This window comes from Neltuma alba, unplaced genomic scaffold (assembly GCF_004799145.2).
Source record: "Neltuma alba isolate B1F8T4 unplaced genomic scaffold, ASM479914v2 tig00013249_pilon, whole genome shotgun sequence".
Taxonomy (NCBI): Eukaryota; Viridiplantae; Streptophyta; class Magnoliopsida; order Fabales; family Fabaceae; genus Neltuma; species Neltuma alba.
Genome location: NW_021637544.1, coordinates 17,231 through 44,109, shown reverse-complemented (window position 1 = coordinate 44,109; position 26,879 = coordinate 17,231). Strand labels below are relative to the sequence as shown.

Below are 26,879 nucleotides of genomic sequence, written 5' to 3'. Positions count from 1 at the left end.
CAATAATTAAGTCATCTATTAAGAATGGAAGGAGGAATATAGATATTTGGCAACAAATAATGATTTAAATCGGTGACAAAAAAAAAGAGGCTTAAACCAATGGGCATTCCTCTATCTCCCTCAAATCCAACTTACATAAAAGGCTTTACTAAAAAATTTATGCAAAAGACAAAACTGAGCGATTATTTTTTTTTGGCCGAAAAACTAACCGATTATTTAACACACACAATAAAATTGTAAAGTGATGATGATGACTACTTACATCATTTTGAAGTTTTAAGGTAAAAGATATATTTTTCTCAACACAATCAATCATGCTAATATTTTTCCGGCTATAAATATAAAATTCTTATACACAATAATATAAAAGTATTATATCTAAAAGCGAAGGAGTATTTATACTGAAACAACTGTCATTTAGGAAGTCAATGGGGCTGCTTAAATATGTACAGCCGTTGTTTAGTTCATAAACATCATTATCCACTAATCCATCACAAAATAACAGATAAGCCGAGATTAGGAAGCAAGGGACAAATGGGTCAGCACCCTAATCAGAATCCTAAGATTTTCAAACAGAACATTCTGTTTTCAATCATTATTTTTTTCCTCTGAAATGCCATTTTCAATCATCGTCGTGTGATACACGCGTCCCAAAATCGCGTCATTCCACCCCCCAATATCTTCACACAGTGCCCTGTTTCGCTCAACATAAATACATACATAGACTCAGACAAGTAGCCCATATATATTTTAAGCCAACCCAAACCAAACCCGTCGTAATTACTCGCATAGAAAACTGAGAGGGAAAAACCGAAAGATAGTCCCGAGCTTTTCCAGCTTCTTCTTGAAACGAACAGTGGGGTTACAGAACCAAAACATAACTGCGGGGGAAAAAAATGTTTGCTGAAGAGAATGGTCTGAAGGGAGACCCCAGGTTGCGAGCCATCTCGGAAGCCATTAGAGTGGTGCCTCACTTCCCAAAACAAGGTTTTTTATTTTTTAAATGATGTTTTGCTCAGTCTCTGTTACCTCTGTTGCCATTTTTTTAATGTCCCTTTCACTTGGCCTTGTTCTGTTTTTTTTATCTTCTTGTTGCAGTTTCTTTTGAACTTTTATCGAACAGATCTGGAGGTATTACATATGGGCTTTGTTTTGTTTTTTTTTAAATGGAATTTGCAGGAATCATGTTTCAAGATATAACGACATTGTTGTTGAATCACAAAGTCTTCAAAGACACCGTTGATATTTTTGTCGATCGTTACAGAGACATGGATATTTCCGCTGTTGCCGGTATCGTACTCTATATTGAGCTTCTCCTCTATTATATTCATACTTTTTGGACAAAGAGAAAACATATGTTTTGTAAGGTTTCAAAGGTTTGCAAACAAATCTTGTGGCATATTGGTATTTTGCTGCTGCAGGAGCCAAGGTTGTCATTGTCTTTAATAATTTGCCTTCTTTCGTCTTTGTCCCGTCACTGGATGTTTCTGCCTTCTTCGTCCCAAAGTTATTTTTTGAATGCTCTAAATTTCTCATATCCATCTCCAGCTTTTGTTTAAAGAAGATTCGCCTGCTTGTTTATTAAGGATAACTCTTTCATCTCAGTTCATTTTTATGCATATTTCCTTACACCGGCAATCAGACATCCTCTTCCCTTTAATATTATATTCTCCTACTTTAAAAATATCCTGGCCTTCGTTTTAATTGCCTTGGCCTTTGTGTCTCTTTTCTAAGCAAGGCTCAGAATATTTTGGTGCGAGTAAATAGTGACTTTTTTGTCGTGCTTTTCGAAAGACTTATTTGGGAGGATATTTTGACCTTGAATATAGTTTCCTTGTCCTGGCATGCAAGGCACATGCCTCGAATACAAAATGAACTTAGACATGAGTATGCTATTCTAAACATCAAGTATCCCTCTTTTGGATCCAATGGAGCACTTAAGCTTGGCATTGAATTTGGGTTTCATGAAGATTTGTATGTAATCGACGCTCAAGAGAGTCTCAATCACTGTTATTCAATACAGCCTCTTTGGTGCTACCATATGTTGCCTCTGGTTTATGTTCTCATGGTACCGCAACTTGGATTGTATGTAGGAGTGGAAGCTCGAGGATTTATGTTTGGGCCGGCAATTGCTCTAGGCATTGGTGCAAAATTTATTCCGTTACGCAAACCAAGAAAGCTGCCAGGTAGACCTATTTAATTTTGAAAACAAACTTAGTCACCATGTGTTGTGTTACTTCAACTTAATTACATTAGTCTGAGTTGAGATATCAAAACTGTGGTCAAAACAGTACTGCTACTTCCCCTCACTGTGGGTTAGAATGGTCTCATCTGAGTAGAAAGGCCTTGCCTTTATTAATGACTGACGTCAAAAGTCCATTGGATTTGACAACTATATGATATTCAATTTCAAAGAAAATGCTTTAAACTTTTGACAGTATTCAGTTGCAGTGGTATATGCTCGTAGCTCTATTCATGTAAACTGGTCGTCCTTGATGTTTCCACTGGGTCTTCAGATATATGCCTAAACTATGACATGCTTCAAATACAGGTGAAGTCATATCAGAAAAATATGTTCTTGAATATGGGACCGATTGTTTGGAGATGCATGTTGGGGCCGTACAGCCCGGGGAACGGGCCTTGGTAATTGATGATTTGGTGGCTACTGGTGGAACTCTATCAGCTGCAATAAGACTACTAGGTAATTAATTTGCTTTATGGTTTGGTATATATTATCTTCTCTCGCTTCTTCAATTCACTCATCATAGTTCTTTGTAGTTTCTAGAATGATTTATGGTTTTTCAACCTCTTTTTTGTAGAACGTGTTGGTGCTGAAGTAGTTGAATGTGCTTGTGTGGTTGGTGTGCCTGAGGTTAAGGTAATGCCAAAAACTTTTGCAAGTTGTGTTTGTCTCACAAGTTAGCTCAATTTTCTCTCTTAGTGGTAGAGTCTATTATTGACTGTGAAAATTACCGGACATGTCAAAGGGCGATTGGTTTATGGAACGATGGACGGCAGTATCATGACCTTTCTTATCTGATATGATGTTAATGAGTTTATATGTCTCAGGCTGTAGTTTTTTCTTTATCCCAGATAATGACTGTTTTCATTTTATCCAAATCCTAATGCTGGTGAAAGTGACATTTAAGATAGCTTCTTTTCAGTACGCTGGAGGCTTAATGGAAGCCACTTGTGTATTTTGCTGTCATTGAGTCTGTCATCTTCCGTGTTGTAATTTCATTAAAGTGATGTAGTGGGAAACAATCCTGTGTTATGTCTTTGAATTTCGTGGAAGTGAAGTTTAAAGAAACAAGTCTATCTTTCAGGGACATCGTAGGCTTAATGGAAAGCCACTGTATGTTCTTGTGGAGCCACGTCAAATCGATAATGGATTTTAAGGTACGCCAAAACATCGAAAGAAATTCGAGCACTGTGTTGAATAGTCATTTGGAAAGTACAGAAAGTCTGCATTTTTGCTATAATTTAGAGACAATTATCATGTTAAATGCCCATTAAGTAATTTATAGCGTTGATGCAGATGGATAGGTGATTTGTACGGTGCTTGGGCTGCTGGCAAAGGAGAAGCGTGATGATTGTTGCAGTAACAAAGGCCATGAACTGCGGTGAACAGTCAGCAGATGAGAGTTGTTTCGGCTCGGAGGTTGTAATTTATCGATGGAAAATGTCTCTAATTTCTTGTAGGTTGTCGTCTATGGCTGACAATTTCAAACAATCATTCTTAAATGCATGCGATTTTTCTTAAATCAGCACGCACACTCGGGCTAGATTCCAAAATTTCTGCCCCAACTTCAAAACGACGCGGTTTGCGATTGAGACGAGATCTGGGCCGTTTGGAGTAGTGATTCACACGAAGGGTGATAAGCGTATACACATTGCAACGACGTCGTTTTAAACACTAAAATCTGACCGCCCATTCTGCCAATCAATCTTGGCCGCCCATGCCATTTTATTTTTTTCCCATTCGTCATTCTCTCAAGGGATTGACGTGGTAGCGCGCGGGAAAAGCATCATTTGCCTTCAAAGAGAGTGATGAGTTTCGTAAGAGATGAAATCCTCGGGGAAGGGAAAAGAAGATTGTTGAAATTCGAGAGATTAATGGGTAAAAATTTCTTCATATATTCTCTAGTGAGGAAGGAGGGGCTCGAAGAATTTTAGGGAAGACAGCAAGTCTATAACTGGGAAGAAATTGACTATTTTGGTAAAGATTAGGGAAATAGAGGGGAGGGGAAGAGAAATTTTAATGAGTTGTATTTAAAATCTTACAAAAATGGGGTTTTGAAATTTTAATAAAGAGAAGAAGTAATATAAAAAAAAAAATCAATTAGAAACTTTTAACTTTACTTTTTTTAAAATTTTTAAATTGATTTTATTAAAATTTTTCTTCTTTTTTCCTCATACCAGACGAACCCTTCTGTGGGGTTTTGTAGAAAAAAAATCTGGCTGCAAATAGATGGACTGCCATTATGTGTTGAATGGCATGGCCTGGGCTTTATCAAAGTCGCCACTAGTTTTGTCATCTTGGGCAGCCCAATTTTCTAGTCAGTCTCATTTAATTTATACACTTTGTCTTGGAAATAACAGCCAGATCCGTTATGTATAAACGGCCGTCCCACTTTGAACAACTTATTTTACTGAATTGCAAGTTTATTCTTCGCATGAAATTTAAAATGATTTATATTACTGGTTGAGATGCTAGTTCTTTATAACGTCATGAATCACGATTCAAATCTCCACCGAGCGAGGTGTCCATATTTCACTTCCATTAGGAGATACTTGTACTTATAACAAAAACGATTTATATTGCTCATAACTTGATAAGTAGTGTCTATACACACACACATTATAAATTTTAATCAGATTAGATATTTGTTAGAGTCATGTAGGCTTGTAGTGCAATTGCCACCAAGCACTTTTCTTAAAACTTTTTGAGCGTGAGGTTGTGAGTTTTAAACCCTCATAAAAAATACTACCTCCGGTCTTAATTATAAGAGCTGGTTGACTAATTTGAGGAGATTAAGAAAAGAGGTTAAGTTAGTTATTTGTAATAAATAGGCGTTGTCTTTCCTAAAATATCCTTGCTGATTAAATGTGTTGGCTAGAATTATTATTGTTAGAAGGACTATTTTGGGAAAAAATGTGTAAATATGAGAAACAAAATGGACTAGGATCTTATATTTAGGACCAAAATAAAAGTCAAACAAGGTATGATATTAAGGATTTGAGGTAGTATAAGCATGTAAGTTATAAAAATAAAGTTTTTTCACCGAAAATAAATAGGATATTTATCTCATACATTGGTGCATCTTTTCTTATTTAGGTGGCAATGAAAGAATTCTATTTTGGAAAAACGTAATTCAGAAGAAATCGGGGTTATGCATTTATTGCGCGAAAACATGCAATGCTTGGTCTTGGCCAATCACTACCTTAGCTTGCCCTCTAAACCTCCATATAATACTGGCTCTTTTTTTTAAAAGAAATAAGGTAATTATTGCAGTGTTATTCATTCTTTGAGAAGCTATAAAAGAACACTGGTCCATGGGCTTAAAAAAAATTTAATTTATCTGAGGTCAGAGCTACACAAGTATTGCGTGAAGAGAGTCTCACAACGTTGGCTTGCATGTGAACCCCTTTTTCCCTTTTATAATGCAATGGAGAAAGGCATTAACCATATAAAGGACCAGCACAGGTCTAGAGAGAGCAGTTCTTTACAGTCTTGAGGAGGGTCTTTAAAAACCATTAAACCTATCTCTACGCTTTTAGCAAATTAAGCGGTCCAAGTGACTTCTCAATCTCGTTCCCTGTATGAAAGACAGTGGTTTATTTACAAACTGTGGCATAAGAAAGCTAATATAAATTCGAATTCGGGAATGCATATTTGTTGGGAAGATTTTAACGTTAACACTCCCGATTCAATACAGAGTAGTTTTAGATTTAAAGTGATTTGATAATACTCAGAGAAACCCCAAAAAAAAAAGTTACAGGGCGATTTCCATCATGAACATTTTAAGTTGTCTTGCAGGGCCTTGGTGAAATTTGTGCGCGACTGAGCCTTTTTGAAGCCTTGAATCCAACGAAACTTCAAGCCCTCCGAAATGTCTTAGAGTTCAGCCTTAGTGCTTGAAATGTTACCCAGTTCTTTTCACGTGAGCCTTCATATATTAGCTTACATATATTCTTCCTCATGCTACTTTTGATATTAAATATAAGAGTTAATTAGGATATTAAATTTGATCATAAGTATAAAATCTCAATTCATTTCGTCTTCTAAATATATAATAGTTTATTTAAAATATCTTTATTGATTGTAAAGAGTTCTTACTAAGAAATAGTTTTAATAAACGTGATTAAATAGAGTAATTTATGAAAGTTAATACAAATTTATTATAATTTAACTTTTTTTTAATCTTTTCAAAATAGTTATTTAACTTTTATATTAAAGAATGAATGTAGTGCCGCGTTTGTTTCGTTTCACCCCCCTAAAGAGGTATACTTTTTCTTTTTGTACATTTAAAAAGCCAAAAAGGGGTAGTATTAATTATTACTTTATTATAGATAACTGTAACGAAAACAAAATTTTGTAGGGCGAGAAAGTTATCAAGAGTTGCATATGTACTGTGTGAATAGACGGATTTCAAAACCAAGCTTTCGGCCTAGCTAAACCATAGGCTCAAAAGCAGCGAGGGTCCAAAACCTAAATCATGGTTTTCTCCAAAACCTCTTTTAATCCAAGCATGTAGCCTCACGCTGCCTTTCAAACTCGTGAGATTTTTTTCCCTCACCTCACGCTGCCTTTCAAACTCATATGAGATTTTTTCCCCCCACCTTCTTGGCTTCTTGGCTAGATCAAACTTCAATTTTTTTTCTCTCCTGGTTCTAAATTTCTCAAAGCTAAAAGGTCTTATTTTGTCAATTACGCCGGCATTGAATTCTTATTGTACAGCGTTCTTCTTTTATATATTACATTTTTGTAAAGTGAAACGACACAGACAGAGGAACGAGTCATTCTGGTGGTCCAAAATCCAACAAAATACTAAACCACGATCTGTTTTTGATGAGGCGATGGAGTTTGTTTTAGAATGAATGGCATCCTGACGTCAGTTTGACGATCGACCTAAGCCCAAGAATCTCGTCCAACCTCATCCTGACACTTCCTCTCTGCTGCCTGTGCTGGATTCCACTCTTTTACTGCCCATCTCTCAATTCCTCAATTCATTTATTCAAATTCTAAATAACCCTCTATTTTTCCTCGTTTTGGGGAGGATAAGAAACCGATTGTCTTCCCAAAGTTACCAGCTTTTCAAGCAAATCATGACCACGTAAGGGGATGTTCCTGTCTTTCTGAAGCCATGGCTCCAGATTGTCAACACCAACCATTCGCAGCTGCGAGGCTAATATTGAGATTTGATATGATAATCATCGCTATACACATATATGTTTCTCGCTTCCCTTATCGTTTTCAGTGTGGCAAGAGATATTCGGTCTGTCGGTCTTTCCCTGTTTACGATAGGCCCCATTACCAGCAGCCTCCAAAAACTTGACACAGAGAGAGAGAGAGAGAGAGCTCTGTCTTTCCTTTTTTCTTTTTGAGGATTGCGATCTTGATAAGAAACCAGTCGCAGGACAGAGACCACACATGTGTGTTGGCGTTGAGCCCAATTAGTACCTCACAATTGGTGCTACCTTAGCTTGCCTGTCACGAGCAGCCTGCTGGCATTATAGAAAAAAAGAAACCATGCATGTGTGTGCCCTCGTGGAGGGATGGCCGGCTGTTTCTTCTCTGGACCATTATTAATATTTCTCCATTTTCATAAGGAAAAGGAAAAAAAAACTACTCTCCAACTCGTAAGTTAGGTTTATTATATTCTTTAAGAGAGACGAGGGATCAATGGCGAAGAGGAGAGCAATGTCCTCCAAGCCTGCTTTTACGTACTTGCGGGTTCACAAGGAGCAGAAAGGTAATTAATCACTTACCACTGGCCAATTCAATTCCGAAAGATCCCTTCAATAAGAAAACGAACATTATTCCTATTCAAAGAACAAACACATAGAGTTCATGTAATAGCCAAAAGATCTGGCTTCTTCCGATGATATGTAGATTGCCACCGGATCAAACCAGATTCTCTAATCTGCACATATATATGCAGCGATCTTTACGAGAGATGAAAATGAAATGTTCGTTAGTTCATTAGCTTTATGTGATGCTATCTATCAAAGAAGGAAATGATTTCATATAAAAGGGAAACGACTGCACAGAGTAAATACAGAAGACACACATATATGCTGATATATGCTTAGAGGGTGGGAAGCGATTCGAAGACGATACAGATCATCCCGGTAATTTTCCACAACATTCCTGAACTGTTCGTGACGAGAATTCGGTGTTGCATAAGGCGATTGCAGAATCCTTAAGCGTTGTAAAACAGTTCAAGAAAGCTGTGGAAGATCACAGAGAAGACCATTTATGAAGCAGAAAAAAATCATCTTCTTCTAAGCCTGCTCATCACCACCTTGTAAGAAAACGAGAGAGAAAGAGAGGTGGGGGAAGGGGACTATATGGGCGACCGTGGATTGATGAATTCTTGAGGTGGCTTACTTATGTATATATAGTCAAAAGATCTAGCTGTTGCGACCTTAATGATGACGATAGGTGGGCCTAGCGTAAAGTTTTCGGAGATTCTAACAAACTCTACGTGAAATATGCTTGATAATGTTCCTTTCATGATTATTTTACCTATTTACTTCTTTAATAATTTGCATGGCCCATGATAATTAAGGCTTATGTGATGACGGGCATGAGTTTAAAAGAGAACTCAATCTTAAAAAACTAACCTATTAAAATTTAGGGGTTTTTTGAATTTATAAACCCTACAATATTTATGAAACTCCTTAACATAAGACTCATAATAGCTCCTTTATTATCTCACTTGACCTCTTTGCTAATACTACCTCCGGTCCTAATTATAAGAGCCAGTTGACTAATTTGAGGAGATTAAGAAGTAAGTTGAGTTAGTTATTTGTTCTAAATACGTGTTGTTTTTCCTAAAATATCCTTACTAATAAAGTGTAATAACTATAACTATAATTATTAGAAGGATTATCTTGAAAAAAATTGAGTAAATATAAGAGAAAAAGTGAATTGGGGTTTTATATTTAGAACCAAAATAAAAGTCAAATAGGATCTTATATTAAAACCGGAGGTAGTATTACTTTTAACCTTCGATTCGAATATTAATCAAAACAATTTTTTAAAGAAAAAAGTGTCCTTACACATGAATAAAAGAAATAGTGAAGAGGATATCCGCACATTAACATTTGGCTACATTATTAATTATTACTAGTAGTATAGAGTTCTGATGCCATAAAATACATGTCATATATTGTATGAGGTACGTATATTAATTTAAAAAATATATATTATATATGTATTGCTTAATAAATTTGTTTTATGAATGCTGCTCATTAATAGATGAAAGACGCAAAAAAAAAAAATTCGTGTTAAAAAGTAAACCACTTACTGGGGACAAATTAATTGCAATTTGGAAAATATTTAAAAGTTAACCATTTTTAATACTGGTATTATGAGGCACTCATTTATGATTTATGCTTAAAATACGGGGCAGCGAAAAAAATTAAAAAAAAAAAAACAGAGAGAAAGGTTATTCACAGTTTCACACATGAAAAACAAGACAAGTGTCGGTTAACTTTTTTTCTTTTTTAGCAAAAAGTGTCAGTTCAGAGTTTGAAGTCGCACTTTAGCGGCCGTTTCCAACAAACTCAACGGTGTTTTCTCCGTTTTCTAACTAAAACAGTGGAAACGGGCTGTTCAACGACCGTTTTCTAGTAGACTGTCAAATATATGACGTGGTTCTAACAATCTCAACGGAATTCTCGATCTTCGAAACGAAAACCACCGGGGGGCGCATGAAGAGTTTGACGCATATCGTGAACAAAAAAGGCAGAATTACTTCCAATAACTCCCCACAAGCAATCTTATTGCTCTAAAGTCCCTTAATAAAGTGAAATTTTACAGCAGTTCCAAAGTCCTTAATTAATTATAAATAATTTTTAAAGTGCACTTGTATAAAAAGAAAAATTGAAAAAAAAAATATCTCCATCCACCATGGAGCTTGGCATTAGTGCTGTTGAACCTTCATTATATTGTCGATATCAAGAGTTATAATGGCAACGAGTGAAATGTTTCAAGAGGAAACCAGTTTAATACTCATCCTTTGATGGGTATTTTAAACTCATCAGATCTGAATCGTTTATATATGATTTGAACGGTCTAGATTTAAAATATTTACTTAATTATTTTTAAATAAAAAATTATTTTTTTAAAAAAATAACAGTTAAGATATTATCTCCATTTTAAATTCTAAACATATTAAAATAATTATTTTAAATAAATAAAATAAAAAAGAAACCAAATCCGAATAATTCAAATGAGACATGAACGATCTAGATCTGATAAGTTTAAGGTACTCATAACTTTGATGAGTACCGAAACTAGTTCGGTTTTCAAAGTGATTAAGGTGAAACTTAACTAAACATGTGATATTAGTTTATAATTAAACAGGTTATGGTCATTGACCATTAATGTCTTTTGATATCATAATACAAAATATTAGATGTGTTCATAAACTTAATTAGAGTCTAAAAAGTAAGATCATTTACAGATCCTGCGAATAATTTTAAAGGAGTGGCTATACATTTGTTATAATAAAGTTGTTAATTCCATAATAATAATAGCGGACGTTATAGTAAATTTGCTATAACGTATCTAGCCAAAAAAGACTGCTGTAATGTAATAATGAATTTGTTAGAATGATGTTATTGAGTCGAATATAATAGTCTGTTTGTGAATGAGGGAGCTATGTGCTCAGTTGCCGAAAACAAAAGAAGTTTTTTTTTTCTTTTTGGTGGGAGTTGAATAACGTAACAAAGGATATGCTTCTCCAAGGCTCCGCGACAAGTTTTTTTTTTAATTATTTAGAAATTAATTTCATGATCTTGTAATCTTTAATTATTAATTTCTTATCCTTCTTAATTCAGTTAACATGACCTAATTTTTCAAATAAAAGCTGAAGTAAGGCAAGTTACAATTCTGTCAAACACACGTAAATATTCTTTTAGCGGGGAAAGCCAGCGCTTATTTGTGCTCATATAAGTATTATAAAAGTATCAATTATAAATATCTAATTAATCAAATTATATGCCAACTAGCTAGAGTAAGTTTTTTTTTTTTATTGCCGGATAGAGAAAGTATTTATATTGTAGCTCAATACCAATATATTTATATATATGATATACTTGTTGTTCTAATCAGTTATTGTCAAATGGACGATTTTTTTTTTTGGCCAAAGTCAAAAGAACGAATTGATGAAAGCATGATTCCTTAAAGTCTGTACCTCTTGTACGTTGCAGGGCATGGTCTTCCAAATATCCGAGACATCGATACGCATACCAGCTAAATCTTAATGGAAAAAGCATGAAGAAAGATTTGAAGTCCATATAATAATAATAACAATATCGAGGGCTACTACTGATGAAACAAATAAAAGACATATATATCATATTCAGCTAGAAATGACGATTGGAGGGTACAAATCAAGGCCAACAGGCTCGCCCGATATAACTTAAGACAAACAATAAGATACTTTCACAAATAGCAACAACATGAGTATAAACAGAGACACACAAACGAAGTTCGGATTTTTTTTCCCCTTTTAAGCGTGAAAATGACTAATTTTAAATAAATTCTGATCATATAATTAACAAATCGACGTGAAGCATTTAAATTTCATATTCAATATCGAAGATAATGATTTTTAACGAATTTTAGTCATTCATGTTAGTTAATTAACATGTAAATGACCAAAATTTACTCAAAATAGTCTTCACTTTCACGCTTAAAACTGTGAGAGCTAGCAGGCAGGCACGAGCGAGTTTTTAAATTAAAACACACAATACACAGACACAAACCTCTATAGAGCGGACAAAACAGTAGCTGACCTACGTACGTGCGATGATCTTCTTCCTATTCTAAGGACATTGGAAACCAGGAGGAACCGTTTTCTGACAAGCACTAAGGATTAAGCTGAGAGCGACTGGGACATTCAAGTTGATTCCAAGCAAGTTGGCCTTAATCACTGTGCACAGACAAAGCGCTGCTTCCAAGTCCACCAATCCATCCAGCAATGCACAACATTTCTCCGACAAAGGAGTTCCGACCACAACGTGAACCAGTCCCAGAACGTCCGCACACAGCGACAGCTTCAGCGTATCCTTGGGGCATTTATCCATCATCGCTGGCGTCGGCGGTGTCGGAGAGGGCGGCGGTGTCGGAGAGGGCTTTGGGGTTGGCGGTGTCGGAGTGGGCTTCGGTGTCGGGCACGGAGGCTTGTTGTGGGCATTGGTGAATGTTGAGTGGGCAAGGAGAGAGAGGACGAAAATGATTGCGCAGAGCTTGGGGGAAGCCATTGTTGTTGGGAACAATGGTGCAAAGTACAAGATTTGGTTTGGATTATGGGAAGGAGAAAGGCAAAGGGTGGTCCGTTTATAAAGACAAATTGTTAGGTTACTGATATGGGAATCTGAATTTGAGTGGAAGAGAGCGAAGGACATGATATAACTGATAACGTTCCAGTTGTACTTTTTTGTATGCTTGTGACATTAAAGAAATAGGCACCCTAGCCTTTTTTGATTGCTCATAGATCTTCCTCCCGAAAATTTCTTCACCTCTTCTTCATACTTCTATAACAGAAATAAATGAAAACAAGTAAATAAGCGAATTAAATGTGCCTGTTTTTTTTTATACGTTCATATCTCTCAAGTCGTGTAAAATAATTGTGGACAGGATTTACATTCTAACACTCACAGGTTCACATTCCTCGGGAAGTGATAACCCTCACAAGGCTCATCCTTCTCAGAGGAACCGGTGATCACATTTGCAGATTAGTGTACAGCTCTCAGGAAAACGGCAGCTTTGGCTTATATGCTTCTTCCATATGCAGAGAAGTTAAAAACGCAGGAACTACTGCAACGTAAAATTTAAAATATATAACAGGAAAAATTGTCATATATACCTTATTAGTGTGTTTTTGGATAGAGTGCATATGGATATAGTTAAAATTGTTAGCTAGGATTGAATTTGATAAGATCTACCCGTGTCCCCATTATGGATAGAGCTATCCAAGAAGAGTTGGAGAAGCAAAGGGAATTCCGAAAATTAAGCAAAGCAAACCAGTAATTATCAGAACAGCAAGGAAGCGCTATAAATTAAAGATGAAGCGACGTGCTTTAAAATAGTTTTGTCCTGTTTGATATGTCCGCGTAAATTGGAGAAGTTTTGTATGAATCATTGAGATGAGTAAGGCACATGCATTGGGGGGGCACATGGAAGAATGCTTGTAAGTATACATGATCTGTCGCTTCGAGGCTGGCTGTGACCAAAGAGGTCAGCATCCGTGGGAGGTGATGGAACCCTCACCTTTTTTCCGATGGAAAGTGATCTCTCATTACCATTTAAATCAGCCACGTTTTGTGTTCAAACCCTTCGTCTTCTTCTCTTTATCTTTTCCTAATCATTAAACAAATAAAAGCTGGACTGGACTGGACTCCATGGTGTTCTCCAACCGTGAAGTTACTTGCGAGATGCTTCATCATCATACTCCAACAAATATCTGATTTCGATTGATATTTAGGGATCGAAACTGGGTTTTACTTCCGCATATGTGTACGAAGAAAATATGGATGATGTTGCCTTAAATTTAATTGGAGGATCCTTATTTGCGACAGCTACTGAAAAGGAATCCAAGAACCCAAAAGGCTCTCATAAAACCAACTAATGGGACAGTTAACGAAACAAAAGATCTTACTAGCTATTGAAGCAAGAAATATCATATTTTACTCAATTGTTGCTTGAAAATGTTTTAAGATGTGTGTGTGTTTATGTATATATACTAAGTTACTTTAGTTACTTTTATTCTCGGTACTTATAATTAAACCATATTTATAACGGTTGTAAAAAACATATTTAATTATTACTATTTTGTTACTTCTTTTAGATATCACGAGGGTCTGGATTCTTGTCGTCTAGCTCTGCTCCCTCTGCTATTTTATGATATATAATTCTTTTATGCATCATAAGATCTTGAACTTTTAATTTTTAGTTACAGCCACACCTCACCGAATCACTTAATTAGCCTAGGCTACCTACTTCTCCGGTTCTTAATATAGAACCCAATTGTTGAGTTGGTTTTGGTATTAAATATAAGATTTATTTATCATATTTATCAATTTTCTCTAAATTACCTCTATGGATACTCCCTTAACCATAATCAAGTAGAAGAGGGAGAGAGGTATTAAGAAAAATGACTATGGTGTTTTAAGAAAAACGTGTCACACTTCTTATAATTAACTAACTTACCTAACTTTCTTAATCTAATCAAATTAGTTAAATAGGTCTTATATTAAGAACCGAAGGAGTAATCTTTTTGTTTTATAAAGTGTTTTGTTATATTTGATCATATACTATATTTACCTTTGTTTTGCATTAGTTCGCTACATAATTCGTGTGCATTTAAAATTAAATCCTAAAACACTGTACTCCATTGGTTCAAAAAAGGGAAAAAAACTATATGTGTGCCTTTATTATCGTACGCTATTTAAAGGAAGGGTGAAATATATACTCCTCCGATCTTAAATATAAGACTCTTATACACACTAGTACAAAGGTCTTATATTTATGACCGGAGGAGTAGTTCAATACTAAAATCCATGATTGAATATATAAACACACATTTTATACACCCATATCTTAAATATTACCGGACGATACCGCCGAGAAATCAAGATTAATTTAGATGATGACTTCATTGCCAAGGTCAACCAAAAAGAGCCACCCGGAGATCCCAAAAATGGAAAAGAATAATTGAACCAGGGATGGCATCGTATCGGATCCACTGCCTGTCTTGTCCTTCGTTGCGGGCCATGGGTTATGGGTACTAAGTGGGGCTCTTGCGTTAAAATGCCGCCGGAGTCCACTTTCTCACTTTTTTGTAGGTACAAATATTTTCTTTTTGAAGATAATCCTATTTAATAAAATATTAAATATGAACATTTTTTTTAAAATAAATATTTAAATATTGATTTATCTAGTCTCTTTTATTAGACTTATTTCCCGCTTGTCGTTACACCTTCTATCTTCTATTGCAATAAAAAAAGTCCTCTCCCAGAAATATTACCGGCCCACCTTCTAGATTTACTGGCCCTGCCAATTCATGGCCTCAACAGTCATATTTTTCCAATGAGCGCGCGAAAACGTGGCCCTTAAACAGGGATGAGCCCTTCTTTTCTCGTAGTTTATATTACTGTTTGATCTTGATGATGCCATATTAAGCTCAAAAAGTACGGTAACATATGAGTATGAGATAAAGCTTTTTTTCCCCCCACCAAAAAACCGCTTTTTTTCAACAAAGAAATATATCTCAAGAGTATCAGGCTAGGTGGTAGCCCAGGTTTCCAAATTTGGGCCTGTGGTGTAGACGCGTAGAGCCCGAAAGTGGTCCAAGAATATCCATGGGACCAACTCTATGGCCATGCCTTTTTTTTTTTGGCCAAGATGTTCGTGCCTTTCGTACCAAAAACATCATATTCGTGCCATTTTCAGAACCACCGGATAAGAGAAAAAAAGTGACCCAACGAAGTTGCAATGTGACTTATCAAGGCCACCGTACTAATGGAGGATAAAACTCGTATTTCTAGGCATAAAATCAAAAATTTAGTAGTTGAATTCGTAATCTCACTCTCTAACGAGTAGGAAGTTAATTTATGCTGTTTACAAAGGACCCACCAATGGCAAGTTGGAAGACAGATATCGGGCCGACGAGAGCAATACCCGCTATGCTGACATGGCCGTATCTTAATAACTTAATTCCAGGGAATCGCTTGCGAATTTAGAGGATCCACGAATGGCCCAGGCCCAACACTACTGGGGCCTTGCATGCCCAATCACTAGATAAACAGACCATGCACTTTGTTTAATTTAATTTCACTAATGTTGAGTCCTTATTCCTCAACCTATTTAATTAATTTAAGTATATTAAAAAAATAGATAATCTAATTAATTATAAAAAACATGATATATTTTTCTAAAATATTTTAATTATCTTTCTTAATATCTCTTTTCTCTTAGTTGATTATGATTAACAGAGTATAAAAAGGAATAATTTAGAAAAAAAATTGATAACTATGAAAAAAAAGATCTTATATTTAGAATCAAAATCAAGTCAACAATTAAGTCATATATTATTAAAAAATACATTTTTAAGATTAAAAAGGTCAAATCTTAAAAAGTAATAGATATTATTCATCGAGCATGGCATGGATACGAATACGATGCATCTGGAACGAACCATTTTGTACCCGAAAAAAGAAAAACAACAGAACGAACCATTTCAATTACATTCGCGATACTCACATACACGCAATCCTCAGCGTTATATGTAAGCGCCATAATTTATCCAAAGCTTTGATCTGAAACCCGCCACGACAAAAATACATGAACGGTCTTGTGATGTCATCGCTGTTGATTTGTTTTAATTAATTTTTTGTGACCAAACTGCTTACTATTTATTAATTATTAATTAATAACTAGCGTGTTCTTAATTTATTATTATTAAAAACAAAAAAACAAAAGACCAACGCAGGCGCAAGATTTCTAGGATGTGCCGCCTCAGGACGAACATACAAAAGTCCAGGTGAAAAATGGCGCAAGTTTGCTACAATGCGCGCTATTTGGCCGAAGCTCCCCGTGCTGCCCTCTAGCCACGTATCAGCCCCTCTCCTCCCTCTCCTCCCTCTCCTCCTTGTCTGCCTGTTCTTGTTTCCCGTACTTGGGTTTGATCAGGAAGAACCATAAACTTGGGAAACAAACGCTGGAACAAATCTTTATGACAATGAAGCAGAGTTCATCTGAGGCTGTCCCGTCTTTTTCTTCCGTGCCCTCTTCAACTGACCAATCACAGGCTGCCACCTCATCGTTGTCCTCTTTGGCGTCTGCGGACAAGACCGGTATAGTGTCTTCGTCGGCGGCGGCGGAGGACCTGCCCATGGGTCCGAGGGATGGAGGCGGCGCCCAGGAGATGGTCACCGTCGATCGCCGGGGCGAGTACTCCGCCGTTTGTCGATGGACAGTACATAATTTCCCGAGAATAAAAGCTAGGGCACTTTGGAGCAAGTACTTCGAGGTCGGAGGCTATGATTGCCGCCTCTTAATATACCCTAAAGGTGACTCCCAGGCTTTGCCAGGTTACATCTCCATCTACCTCCAAATCATGGACCCCCGGGGCAGTTCGTCGGCCAAATGGGACTGCTTTGCAAGCTATCGTCTAGCAATTGTGAATGTAGCTGACGATTCCAAGACCATTCATAGGGACTCGTGGCACCGGTTTTCAAGTAAGAAGAAATCGCACGGGTGGTGTGATTTCACGCCTTCCTCCACTGTATTTGATCCGAAACTGGGTTATTTGTTTAATAATGATTCCGTATTGATAACGGCTGATATTCTCATTCTTAGTGAGTCTGTTAATTTCACACGAGACAACAATGAAATGCAATCATCGGCATCAACTTCATCATCCGTGATATCTTCCTCTGTGGTTGCGGGACCAGTGTCCGATGTATTGAGTGGGAAATTCACTTGGAAAGTGCATAATTTTAGTTTATTTAAGGAGATGATAAAAACACAGAAGATCATGAGCCCAGTTTTCCCCGCTGGGGAGTGTAACCTGAGGATTAGCGTGTACCAGAGCTCGGTTAATGGGGTCGAATATCTGTCAATGTGTTTGGAAAGCAAAGATACGGACAAGACAGTAGTGTTGTCTGATAGGAGTTGCTGGTGTTTATTTCGAATGTCAGTCCTGAGCCAGAAGCCAGGCTCCAATCACATGCACAGGGATTCATATGGGCGGTTTGCAGCTGATAATAAGAGTGGTGATAATACCAGCTTGGGTTGGAATGATTATATGAAGATGGCAGATTTTACGGGGCCTGATTCAGGGTTCCTGGTGGATGACACTGCGGTTTTTAGTACATCATTTCATGTGATCAAGGAGTTTAGTAGCTTTTCTAAAAATGGGGCTTTAACTGGGGGAAGAAGTGGATTTGGTACAAGGAAATCAGATGGCCATATGGGAAAGTTCACATGGAGGATCGAAAATTTCACCAGACTGAAGGATATATTGAAGAAGAGGAAAATTACAGGTCTTTGCATCAAGAGTAGGAGGTTTCAGATTGGTAACAGGGATTGTCGTCTCATTGTTTATCCACGAGGTGTGCAATTTTCTCATTCTGGAAATCTTTTGTTGTTATTGAGTAGTGACTGCCCACATGCTTGTGCTGTTCCAGTTATGAGTATTTATGATGTGTAAATTAAGTAGATGATCTCTTATCCTAAATTTTAAAACCCTGAAATGTGATTTCTTGTGAGTATTTTGGTGAAAATTTTACGTATACAATACAAATTGAAGGGGGCTGTTGCAGTCTACAGACTCTATGCACTTCTTGTTGTGAAATTTTGAGCTAATTCGATCCATGCATATGTTTATATTAATTTAGCAGAAGCTAATGACCTAAGGCTTACGATGTAAACACTGTTACATGGAGAGTAAATATTGGCTGGCCCTTACACTCAAGAATTTTTAAGTAGATTGAGATAATGTCAATGTTGTGATGAATAGTGAAGTCTGAATTTTTTTGTTTTCAATGCGAACAGGGCAGTCTCAGCCACCCTGCTACCTTTCAGTTTTTCTTGAAGTTACAGATTCAAGAAATACTTCCAGTGATTGGAGTTGTTTTGTTAGTCATCGGTTGTCAGTTGTGAATCAGAAGATGGAAGAGAAGTCTGTCACTAAGGAATCCCAGAACCGCTACTCCAAGGCTGCAAAGGATTGGGGCTGGCGTGAATTTGTGACGCTTACAAGTCTCTTTGATCAAGATTCTGGTTTTCTTGTCCAGGATACTGTTGTATTCTCAGCAGAAGTTCTTATATTGAAAGAGACATCAATAATGCAGGATTTTGCTGATTATGAGTCTGAGTTGAGCAGCGGTGGTTCCCTTATTGACAAGTATCAAAAAAGAAGTTCATTTACATGGAAAGTGGAGAATTTCCTGTCTTTTAAGGAAATAATGGAGACTAGAAAAATCTTCAGTAAATTCTTTCAGGCTGGTGGATGTGAACTTCGGATTGGTAGGTGTTACCCTTGCATATAGTATCTCCCACATATTGTTCAACAGAAGTAGTGATTGCCTACTTTTGCGTTCTTTGCTGAACCTATTTTTTTTTCCTCTGGTACAGGGGTTTATGAGTCTTTTGACACCATATGTATTTACTTAGAGAGTGACCAAGCTGTTGGAAGTGATCCAGATAAAAACTTTTGGGTGAGATATAGGATGGCTGTCGTGAATCAGAAGAATCCAGCCAAGACAGTGTGGAAAGAATCATCTATCTGTACAAAGACTTGGAATAATTCTGTTTTACAATTCATGAAGGTGTCTGATTTATTGGAAGCAGATGCAGGGTTTCTTGTCCGTGACACTGTTGTTTTCATGTGCGAAATTTTGGATTGCTGCCCTTGGTTTGAGTTTTCAGACCTAGAGGTAAATATTTATGGGATTGCTCTGTCTATATGTTACCTAATGCCTGGCGTAATTTATAGAGGCCTGGTGTTCTCTCTCTGCGTCTCTCCTCAAGTTTCTGCCCTCCCATGTGTCTGTAAGATGAATCCCTCTTGTCTTTTGACATAAAAACAAGATTGCTTATATTTTTCATGGCTATTCGTCTAACGCTGCACTCTTGTGCCTCTTATGTATCACTAGTTTGAAAATGTAAGAACTGGTTCATCATCGATCATATAATGGTATGATAAAATTGGAACAATCATGTATGAAAATAGGACCTCTTCCTTGAAACTTTTAAATCATATTTTACTGATAGGGCGCAAGCAGAAACTCTTAACTTGTATAGGTATTTAACATGGTGAAATAATCACCATCCTCAAGAATCATCATTTCTTGATTGAAGCAACAGAAGAGCTTTGGAGCAAAATTATTTTCCCTCTCAATCTCGCATTGCTTTAGATTTACTTATTTGAAAATAAAAATTGTGAGCATATATGCATCTCATACTTGAGCCATATGATATGACCAAGTGGCCCGGGGAAACTAGGAAAATAACCATAAAATACCAACGAAATTCATTTATTCTTTCTATCAAAAAAAAAAAAAAAAAACTCACTTATTCTTTTCATTCAATATCATAAATTGATTCTTAGAAGATAGCAGGTCTACGTATAGGTTTCATAAACATTCAATTGAACTAGATTTTAATTCAAATAATCCTAATTTTGTGAAGGTGCCTTTTCGGAACTCCAGAGAAGACACCACGATGGAATAGGATATCCCTAGCCTTGGAAATATTTATTAAAATCCTGACAGGCTGGTAAACAAATACCAAATTACGTCAAATTCCTGATTAAAAATCCTAGTTTTATTGACATGTCAAATTGACAGAGCATTATCTCTTAATGCATTGCTAGGTCTAGGCGTAAGATATATTATTTATTAATATCTACCTTTTAGCTTCTTGCTGTTTGTAACTTCTCTAGTTTAACAGAAGTTTCATGATGAATTTTTGTCAAAAACCATTTGTATTGAATTCTCATTGCACTTATTGCATGATTGATGGTTGATTGTGCCCCTCTTTATTTACATTTTTTATTGTTTCAGGTTTTAGCTTCGGAGGATGATCAGGATGCTTTGACAACAGATCCTGATGAACTCATTGACTCTGAGGACAGTGAAGGAATAAGTGGAGATGAAGAAGATATTTTCAGAAATCTTCTTTCCCGAGCTGGGTTTCACCTGACATATGGAGATAATCCTTCACAGCCGCAGGTCACTTTAAGAGAAAAGCTTTTAATGGATGCTGGTGCAATTGCTGGGTTTTTAACTGGACTTCGAGTTTATCTCGATGATCCTGCGAAAGTGAAGCGTTTGCTTCTTCCGACCAAACTTTCTGGTAGTTGTGATGGGAAGAAGGTCACTAAGTCCGATGAGTCTAACCCCAGTTTGATGAACTTGCTGATGGGAGTTAAAGTGTTACAGCAGGCAATCATTGACTTACTTTTGGATATAATGGTGGAGTGTTGCCAACCTTCTGAAAGGGGTTCTGTTGCTGATTCTCTTGATGCATCAAAAGTTTCTGTAGATAGTAATGGAGCTGCTAGTCCTCTGGACTGTGACAGAGAAAATGGAGCAACAGAATCTGCTCAAATTCCTGTTTATGAGAGACTGGATTCTGTTGCTGATGAAAATGGTAGCACACCTGCTGTCCAAAGCTCTGATTTAAGGAGTGATGCTATTCAGCAAAAAACTTTTTCTGGACAGCCTATTAGTCCTCCAGAAACGGTTGCTTCTCATTCAGACAATGCATCCTTTCAGACAAAGGTACAAATCTTTATTCCTAAGAGGCAATTTTCAAATCATTATGCGCATATAAATGGTATTAACTATGTGATTTGGCATTTTAGACCAAATGGCCAGAGCAGTCTGAGGAGCTCTTAGGTTTGATTGTCAATTCACTAAGAACCTTGGACGGGGCTGTTCCACAAGGCTGTCCTGAGCCAAGACGACGGCCTCAATCTGCACAGAAAATCGCGCTTGTACTAGACAAGGCACCTAAGCATTTGCAACCAGACCTGGTTTCTCTTGCACCAAAATTGGTTGACCATTCTGAACATCCACTGGCAGCCTTTGCTCTTCTTGAGCGACTTCAAAAGCCTGATGCAGAGCCTGATCTGCGGATACCTGTAAGATAGAATACGGTCTCTTTGCAGGACAACATATCGTGATCTTAATTACGTTATATTCTTTTGTTGATGGCCTTTTCATTTCATAGGTTTTTGCGGCCCTTAGTCAGCTGGACTGTGGTAGTGAAGTGTGGGAACAGGTTCTGTTCCAGTCATTTGAGCTTTTAACAGATTCAAATGGTGAACTCCTTATGGAAACCATGGATTTTTTATTCAAAGCAGCATTTCAGTGTCAGCATCTCCCTGAAGCAGTAAGATTGATGATAGCTGGAAACTTCACTGTGTTCTTTAATTTCGTCTTTTTTCAGGATGTTTTATGAAGTATTTCTAACCTTAGTATTTTTAACATTTATGTAGGTTAGATCTGTTCGTGTCAGGCTAAAGATATTAGGTTTTGAAGTTTCACCTCATGTCCTTGACTTTTTGAGTAAGACTATAAATAGTTGGGGGGATGTTGCTGAAACCATACTGAGGGACATTGATTGCGATGATGATTATGGTGATAGCTGCTCAGGGATGCCCTGTGGGCATTTCTTATTCAATGAACATGGAACTGCTCCCACTGGATTGCATGTGGTTGATGAGCGGGCTTTCCAAGCTAATCGTCATTTTTCTGATATATATATGCTAATTGAGATGTTGTCTATACCTTGCCTTGCTGTTGAAGCTTCTCAAACATTTGAGAGAGCTGTAGCTCGGGGTGCAATTGGTGCTCAGTCTGTAGCCTTGGTTTTGGAAAGGCGCCTCTCCCAGAGACTGAATAACAGCGCTAGATGTGGAGCTGAGAATTTTAAACATTCAGATTCTGTAGCAGATGGAGATGGTAATGAGCAGTTGGGAGTTCAAAGGGATGATTTTGCTTCAGTCCTTAGTCTTGCTGAAACATTGGCCCTATCTAGCGATCCATGTGTGAAAGAATTTGTGAAATTGCTGTACACAATATTGTTTAGATGGCATGCCAATGAATCTCATCGAGGAAGGATGCTGAAGAGGCTTGTTGACCGTGCTACCAGCCCCACAGATAGTGGTCATGAAGTAGATTTTGATCTGGATATCTTGGTTACTTTGGTCTGTGAGGAGCAGGAAATTACAAGACCTGTATTGAGCATGATGCGCGAAGTTGCTGAACTCGCAAATGTTGATCGTGCTGCTCTATGGCACCAGTTATGTGCTAGTGAAGATGAAATTATTCGCATTCGTGGAGAAGGAAAAGCCGAGATTTCCAATTTGGCTGGGGAAAAAGCTAATGTGTCGCAAAAGCTGAGTGAGAGTGAGGCTATCATCAATCGTCTCAAGGTATTCTATGTCACAGTTAATAGTGCGCTGGAATTATCTCATGTTAATTATGCACTGCAAATTAATGTATGATGTCCTTCTTGAATTGACAGTCTGAAATGAGGGCTGAGATGGATAGGTTCAATCGGCAAAAGAAGGAGCTATCGGAACAATTACAAGAAACTGAGAGTCAGCTTGAGTGGCTTCGCTCAGAGCGAGATGATCAAATGGGAAAGCTCTCTGCAGAGAAGAAGGCTCTTCAGGACCGTCTCTATGATGCAGAAACACAACTTTCACAATTGAAGTCCCGGAAACGTGATGAATTGAAGGTATTATAGTGTAAATCTTTAAAATTTACTATCTGATTAAGAAGACACGAGTTATGATGTTAAATATTGCCAAAAGTTGTTTTATTGAGCAACATTAATCGTCTTTGCTAGTTTCACGAATTTTTATATGGACTAAGAAGTGTTATGGCGTGTAATAATGTCTAGCAAATTTATGATGTGACTGATTATGAAAGGAAATTAAAAAAAAAATTGACTGGCATATGTTCATGTATTGAAATCTTCCGACATATGATAGTTATTGGTACTCATTTCTTTGGAAACTTAAGCTTTTGGACTTATTTTAGTATCTTTGGCCCAAAAAAAAAAAGAAAAGAAAGATTAGTTTTAGGATCGGATTAGCTACATGTATCCTTGCTTTATTTTATTACGAGTATTCTTCTATGCTCCCTTTCCCTTCTCTTTAACTCTTATGCGAGCGAACTTATATCAGTGTTTTTTTTTTTTTAACTCTTGAGTGCTTTTTTTGTGCAAATACTAATTACTTATTTAAGCAATGATGGGGTAAAGTAGTGTATCCTGTATTTTCTTCTCATTCGTCATCAAGCTTTATGGTTCTTGCCCTTCTTGTTCTTCTTTTTTTCATCGATGCTGATTGATCTGGAGCATCAATGAGCTCCTTAAAGGAAGAATAGTTCAGCTAATATTTTATGTATAATTCTCCAGCATTAATTACTAGTTTCCTGTGGTTATTTTCTATGGAGTTAAGTCTGGAATTTATATTAATATTATTCACAGAAAGTATTGAAGGAGAAAAATGCACTTGCTGAGAGATTGAAGACTGCTGAATCTGCAAGGAAGAGATTTGATGAAGAACTGAAAAGATATGCGACAGAGAATGTGACCCGGGAAGAAGTCCGGAAGTCACTTGAGGATGAAATTCGCAGATTGACACAAACAGTTGGACAAACTGAGGAAAAGAGGAGAGAGAAGGAGGAGCAGGTTGCAAGGTGTGAAGCATACATTGATGGCATGGAATCTAAATTGCAGGCCTGTCAGGTTTGTTTTAAGATAAAACTTTATGCTTTCATATTTATTGTTTGAATAATTTGATTTGACTTTATTATGTTAATAATGTTACCTTGATATTGAGTATACATCAGACTCATTAAAGATCAATTTTAATGCTCTCTTTATTAAAATGTTCTTTTTTCTTTTTTTTTTGCGGGGGGGGGGGGGGTGTTGTTGCTCAATTGGCTATAATTGATATTTATTTCACGAGGTTTACCCATGTATTCTTTTTAGTGTTAGGTGGATCATACGCGAACAAAAAGTTGCGTCAGTTCAAAATTAGCTTAAAATTAGTAATTTATTGGGTGGCTTAGAACAAAGCAGCAGCGTGCTATTTCCCTGACTAGTAGCTTTCAATTTGTCCTGGTGCAATTCTTTAGAAGACGTTTCAGCTTTGAAATCCTCATCAATTTTATCCCAGCGGGGAAATTATAGCTCTGGCTCTTTTTGTTACACTCCTGAGGGGAGTATGCTTGGCTTAATGCCCCTGCTTTTCTTTTTGCAGCAATATATTCACACGCTGGAGGCTTCACTACAGGAGGAAATGTCACGACACGCCCCTCTATATGGCGCTGGTCTGGAGGCACTGTCGATGAAAGAGCTAGAAACGCTATCACGGATTCATGAAGAAGGGTTGAGGCAGATCCATGCCCTTCAACATCGCAAGGGGAGCCCTGCTGGCAGTCCTCTTATGAGTCCCCATGGTCTCCCACATGGCCATGGATTATATCCTTCTGCACCTCCCCCACTGGCTGTAGGACTCCCACCTTCACTCATTCCCAATGGGGGAGGCAGCCACAGCAATGGGCATGCGAATGGCGCAGTGGGACCGTGGTTTAACCACACTTGAAATTATTGGGTCATATAGGCTTCTTCTGAGGATATGACATCTCAATCTCAAGGGATGTCGTTCACTTTGACCGGTTATTTCTTTGGCATATCGGCTGGTAGATCTGTTGGAGCCAGGATGCTGTGTAAAGGGAATAAACAAAAGATAGAAAATGTGAGCGGAGTCCAATTGAACTAACAGTTGCAAATGCCATATCCGTCAGCATCTTACTTTTTTTCAGAGAGAGAAAAAAAAAAAAACAGAGAAAGAATTATAGGGTTTTGTTTTTTCGGCCCTTTTTTTGAGCCTCAGGTCAATCGCTGCTCTCTAGTTTTTTTTCCTCAAGTGGTGGGGATCCTCAATTGAGGACTCAAATCTTGGCTGGGATTCTTCCCCAAGAAGGAAAATCTTATTTTCATTGAGAAGAGTAGAAAAGAAAATCTTGCTTCCATCAGATTTGGAATACCAGAAGAAGAATTAATTTGCAAGTTATTAAGGTTTTTTATCAGATTTTTATAATTTTATCTAATTTTTAGTTTGGGGCATGATTAAAAATAGATGAAATTAGGGTATGTTACAAACAATTAATGACACCTGAGTAAAAATTAGGTGGAATTAAAAAGATTTGCAAAGTAACCTTTTTATGATCTGGTTCAGACTAACGTAAATTACCCTCTATTGTAATAATTTCTGCCGACCTGTCAACAATTTTGTGGATGAATCTAGCCGAATTGTTAACCCCTTTTTCTAGACTCACTGTGCGAGCTAGGATTGCAAACTTAATGCCTATGATTTAATACTAATTCACCCGGACATTTTGGATAATTACATATCATGACAAAATCATGGGATCAACACGTTTCTTGAAATAATATTTGCGTGTTTTCTTTTGGCCCCATTGACCATAAATAATATAGCGTGTTTGAAAGTTGTAATAACCTGCTACTGATAGGCGGTATCTTTCCAGAAAAATTATCCCACTGCTGGAAGAAGCCTCCATTCTCATCTGTTATCAACACTTTCCCAAAGCAAAAGAAAAGGCTTCCCATGTAAGGGAAAGAAATCAGAAAGCCCAACGTGATTTGGATTCGAAGTGCTCAACGGTACGTTCACACTAAGAAGAAACTATAACACAAGAAGTCTCGTAATTTATGCAATATCTTCTGTCTTTAATATAAGAACTTGTTTAAATTTTATTTTGATCCTAAATATAAGATTCTAATTTACTTTGTCTCTCATCTTTATCCATTTTTTTCAAAATAGTACTTAGAATAATAGTAGTTTTAGATAATATACTTGATTAACAAAGATATTTTAGAAAAAAAATAATACCTATTTATTACAAATAACTAATTTAATTAATTTTTTTAATCTATTCAAATTAATTCACTAACTCTTACGTTAAGGACCGGAAGTAGTACTATTCATTATTCAAATTAATTGGACACTACAGAATGAAATTAATAAGCCGGCAAAAAGAGAATGAAATTTACATCTTAAATAGATTTTGTCGTTTAGTTTTATACC

General features: G+C 36.9%; 3 protein-coding genes across 4 annotated transcripts; 2 read left to right on the top strand and 1 right to left on the bottom strand.

Annotated features, from left to right (window-relative positions):
- The first annotated feature begins 808 nt into the window (after positions 1 to 808).
- LOC114735741 (adenine phosphoribosyltransferase 5) lies at positions 809 to 3,764 on the top strand. 2 transcript variants are annotated; one of them, XM_028923483.1, is made up of 7 exons: positions 809 to 987; positions 1,180 to 1,290; positions 2,094 to 2,186; positions 2,552 to 2,701; positions 2,820 to 2,878; positions 3,327 to 3,399; positions 3,547 to 3,764. In XM_028923483.1, the coding sequence occupies exons 1-6, from the start codon at positions 897 to 899 to the stop codon at positions 3,396 to 3,398; spliced, it is 576 nt and encodes a 191-aa protein (XP_028779316.1). In that variant the 5' UTR covers positions 809 to 896; the 3' UTR covers position 3,399; positions 3,547 to 3,764. The 2 variants fall into 2 exon arrangements, with proteins under 2 accessions (XP_028779316.1, XP_028779313.1); XM_028923480.1 differs by having other exon boundaries at positions 3,539 to 3,764.
- Positions 3,765 to 11,536: 7,772 nt separating this feature from the next.
- Positions 11,537 to 12,546, bottom strand: LOC114735714 (14 kDa proline-rich protein DC2.15-like). Its single transcript, XM_028923435.1, has one exon. It carries the CDS (start codon positions 12,499 to 12,501, stop codon positions 12,064 to 12,066), a length of 438 nt encoding a protein of 145 aa, XP_028779268.1. The 5' UTR covers positions 12,502 to 12,546; the 3' UTR covers positions 11,537 to 12,063.
- A 4,253-nt stretch (positions 12,547 to 16,799) lies between these two features.
- Positions 16,800 to 25,853, top strand: LOC114735713 (uncharacterized). Its single transcript, XM_028923433.1, has 10 exons — positions 16,800 to 18,354; positions 18,797 to 19,270; positions 19,379 to 19,680; positions 20,809 to 21,528; positions 21,612 to 21,890; positions 21,980 to 22,141; positions 22,248 to 23,186; positions 23,279 to 23,494; positions 24,251 to 24,511; positions 25,029 to 25,853. The coding sequence occupies exons 1-10, from the start codon at positions 16,974 to 16,976 to the stop codon at positions 25,371 to 25,373; spliced, it is 5,079 nt and encodes a 1,692-aa protein (XP_028779266.1). The 5' UTR covers positions 16,800 to 16,973; the 3' UTR covers positions 25,374 to 25,853.
- Positions 25,854 to 26,879: the final 1,026 nt, after the last annotated feature.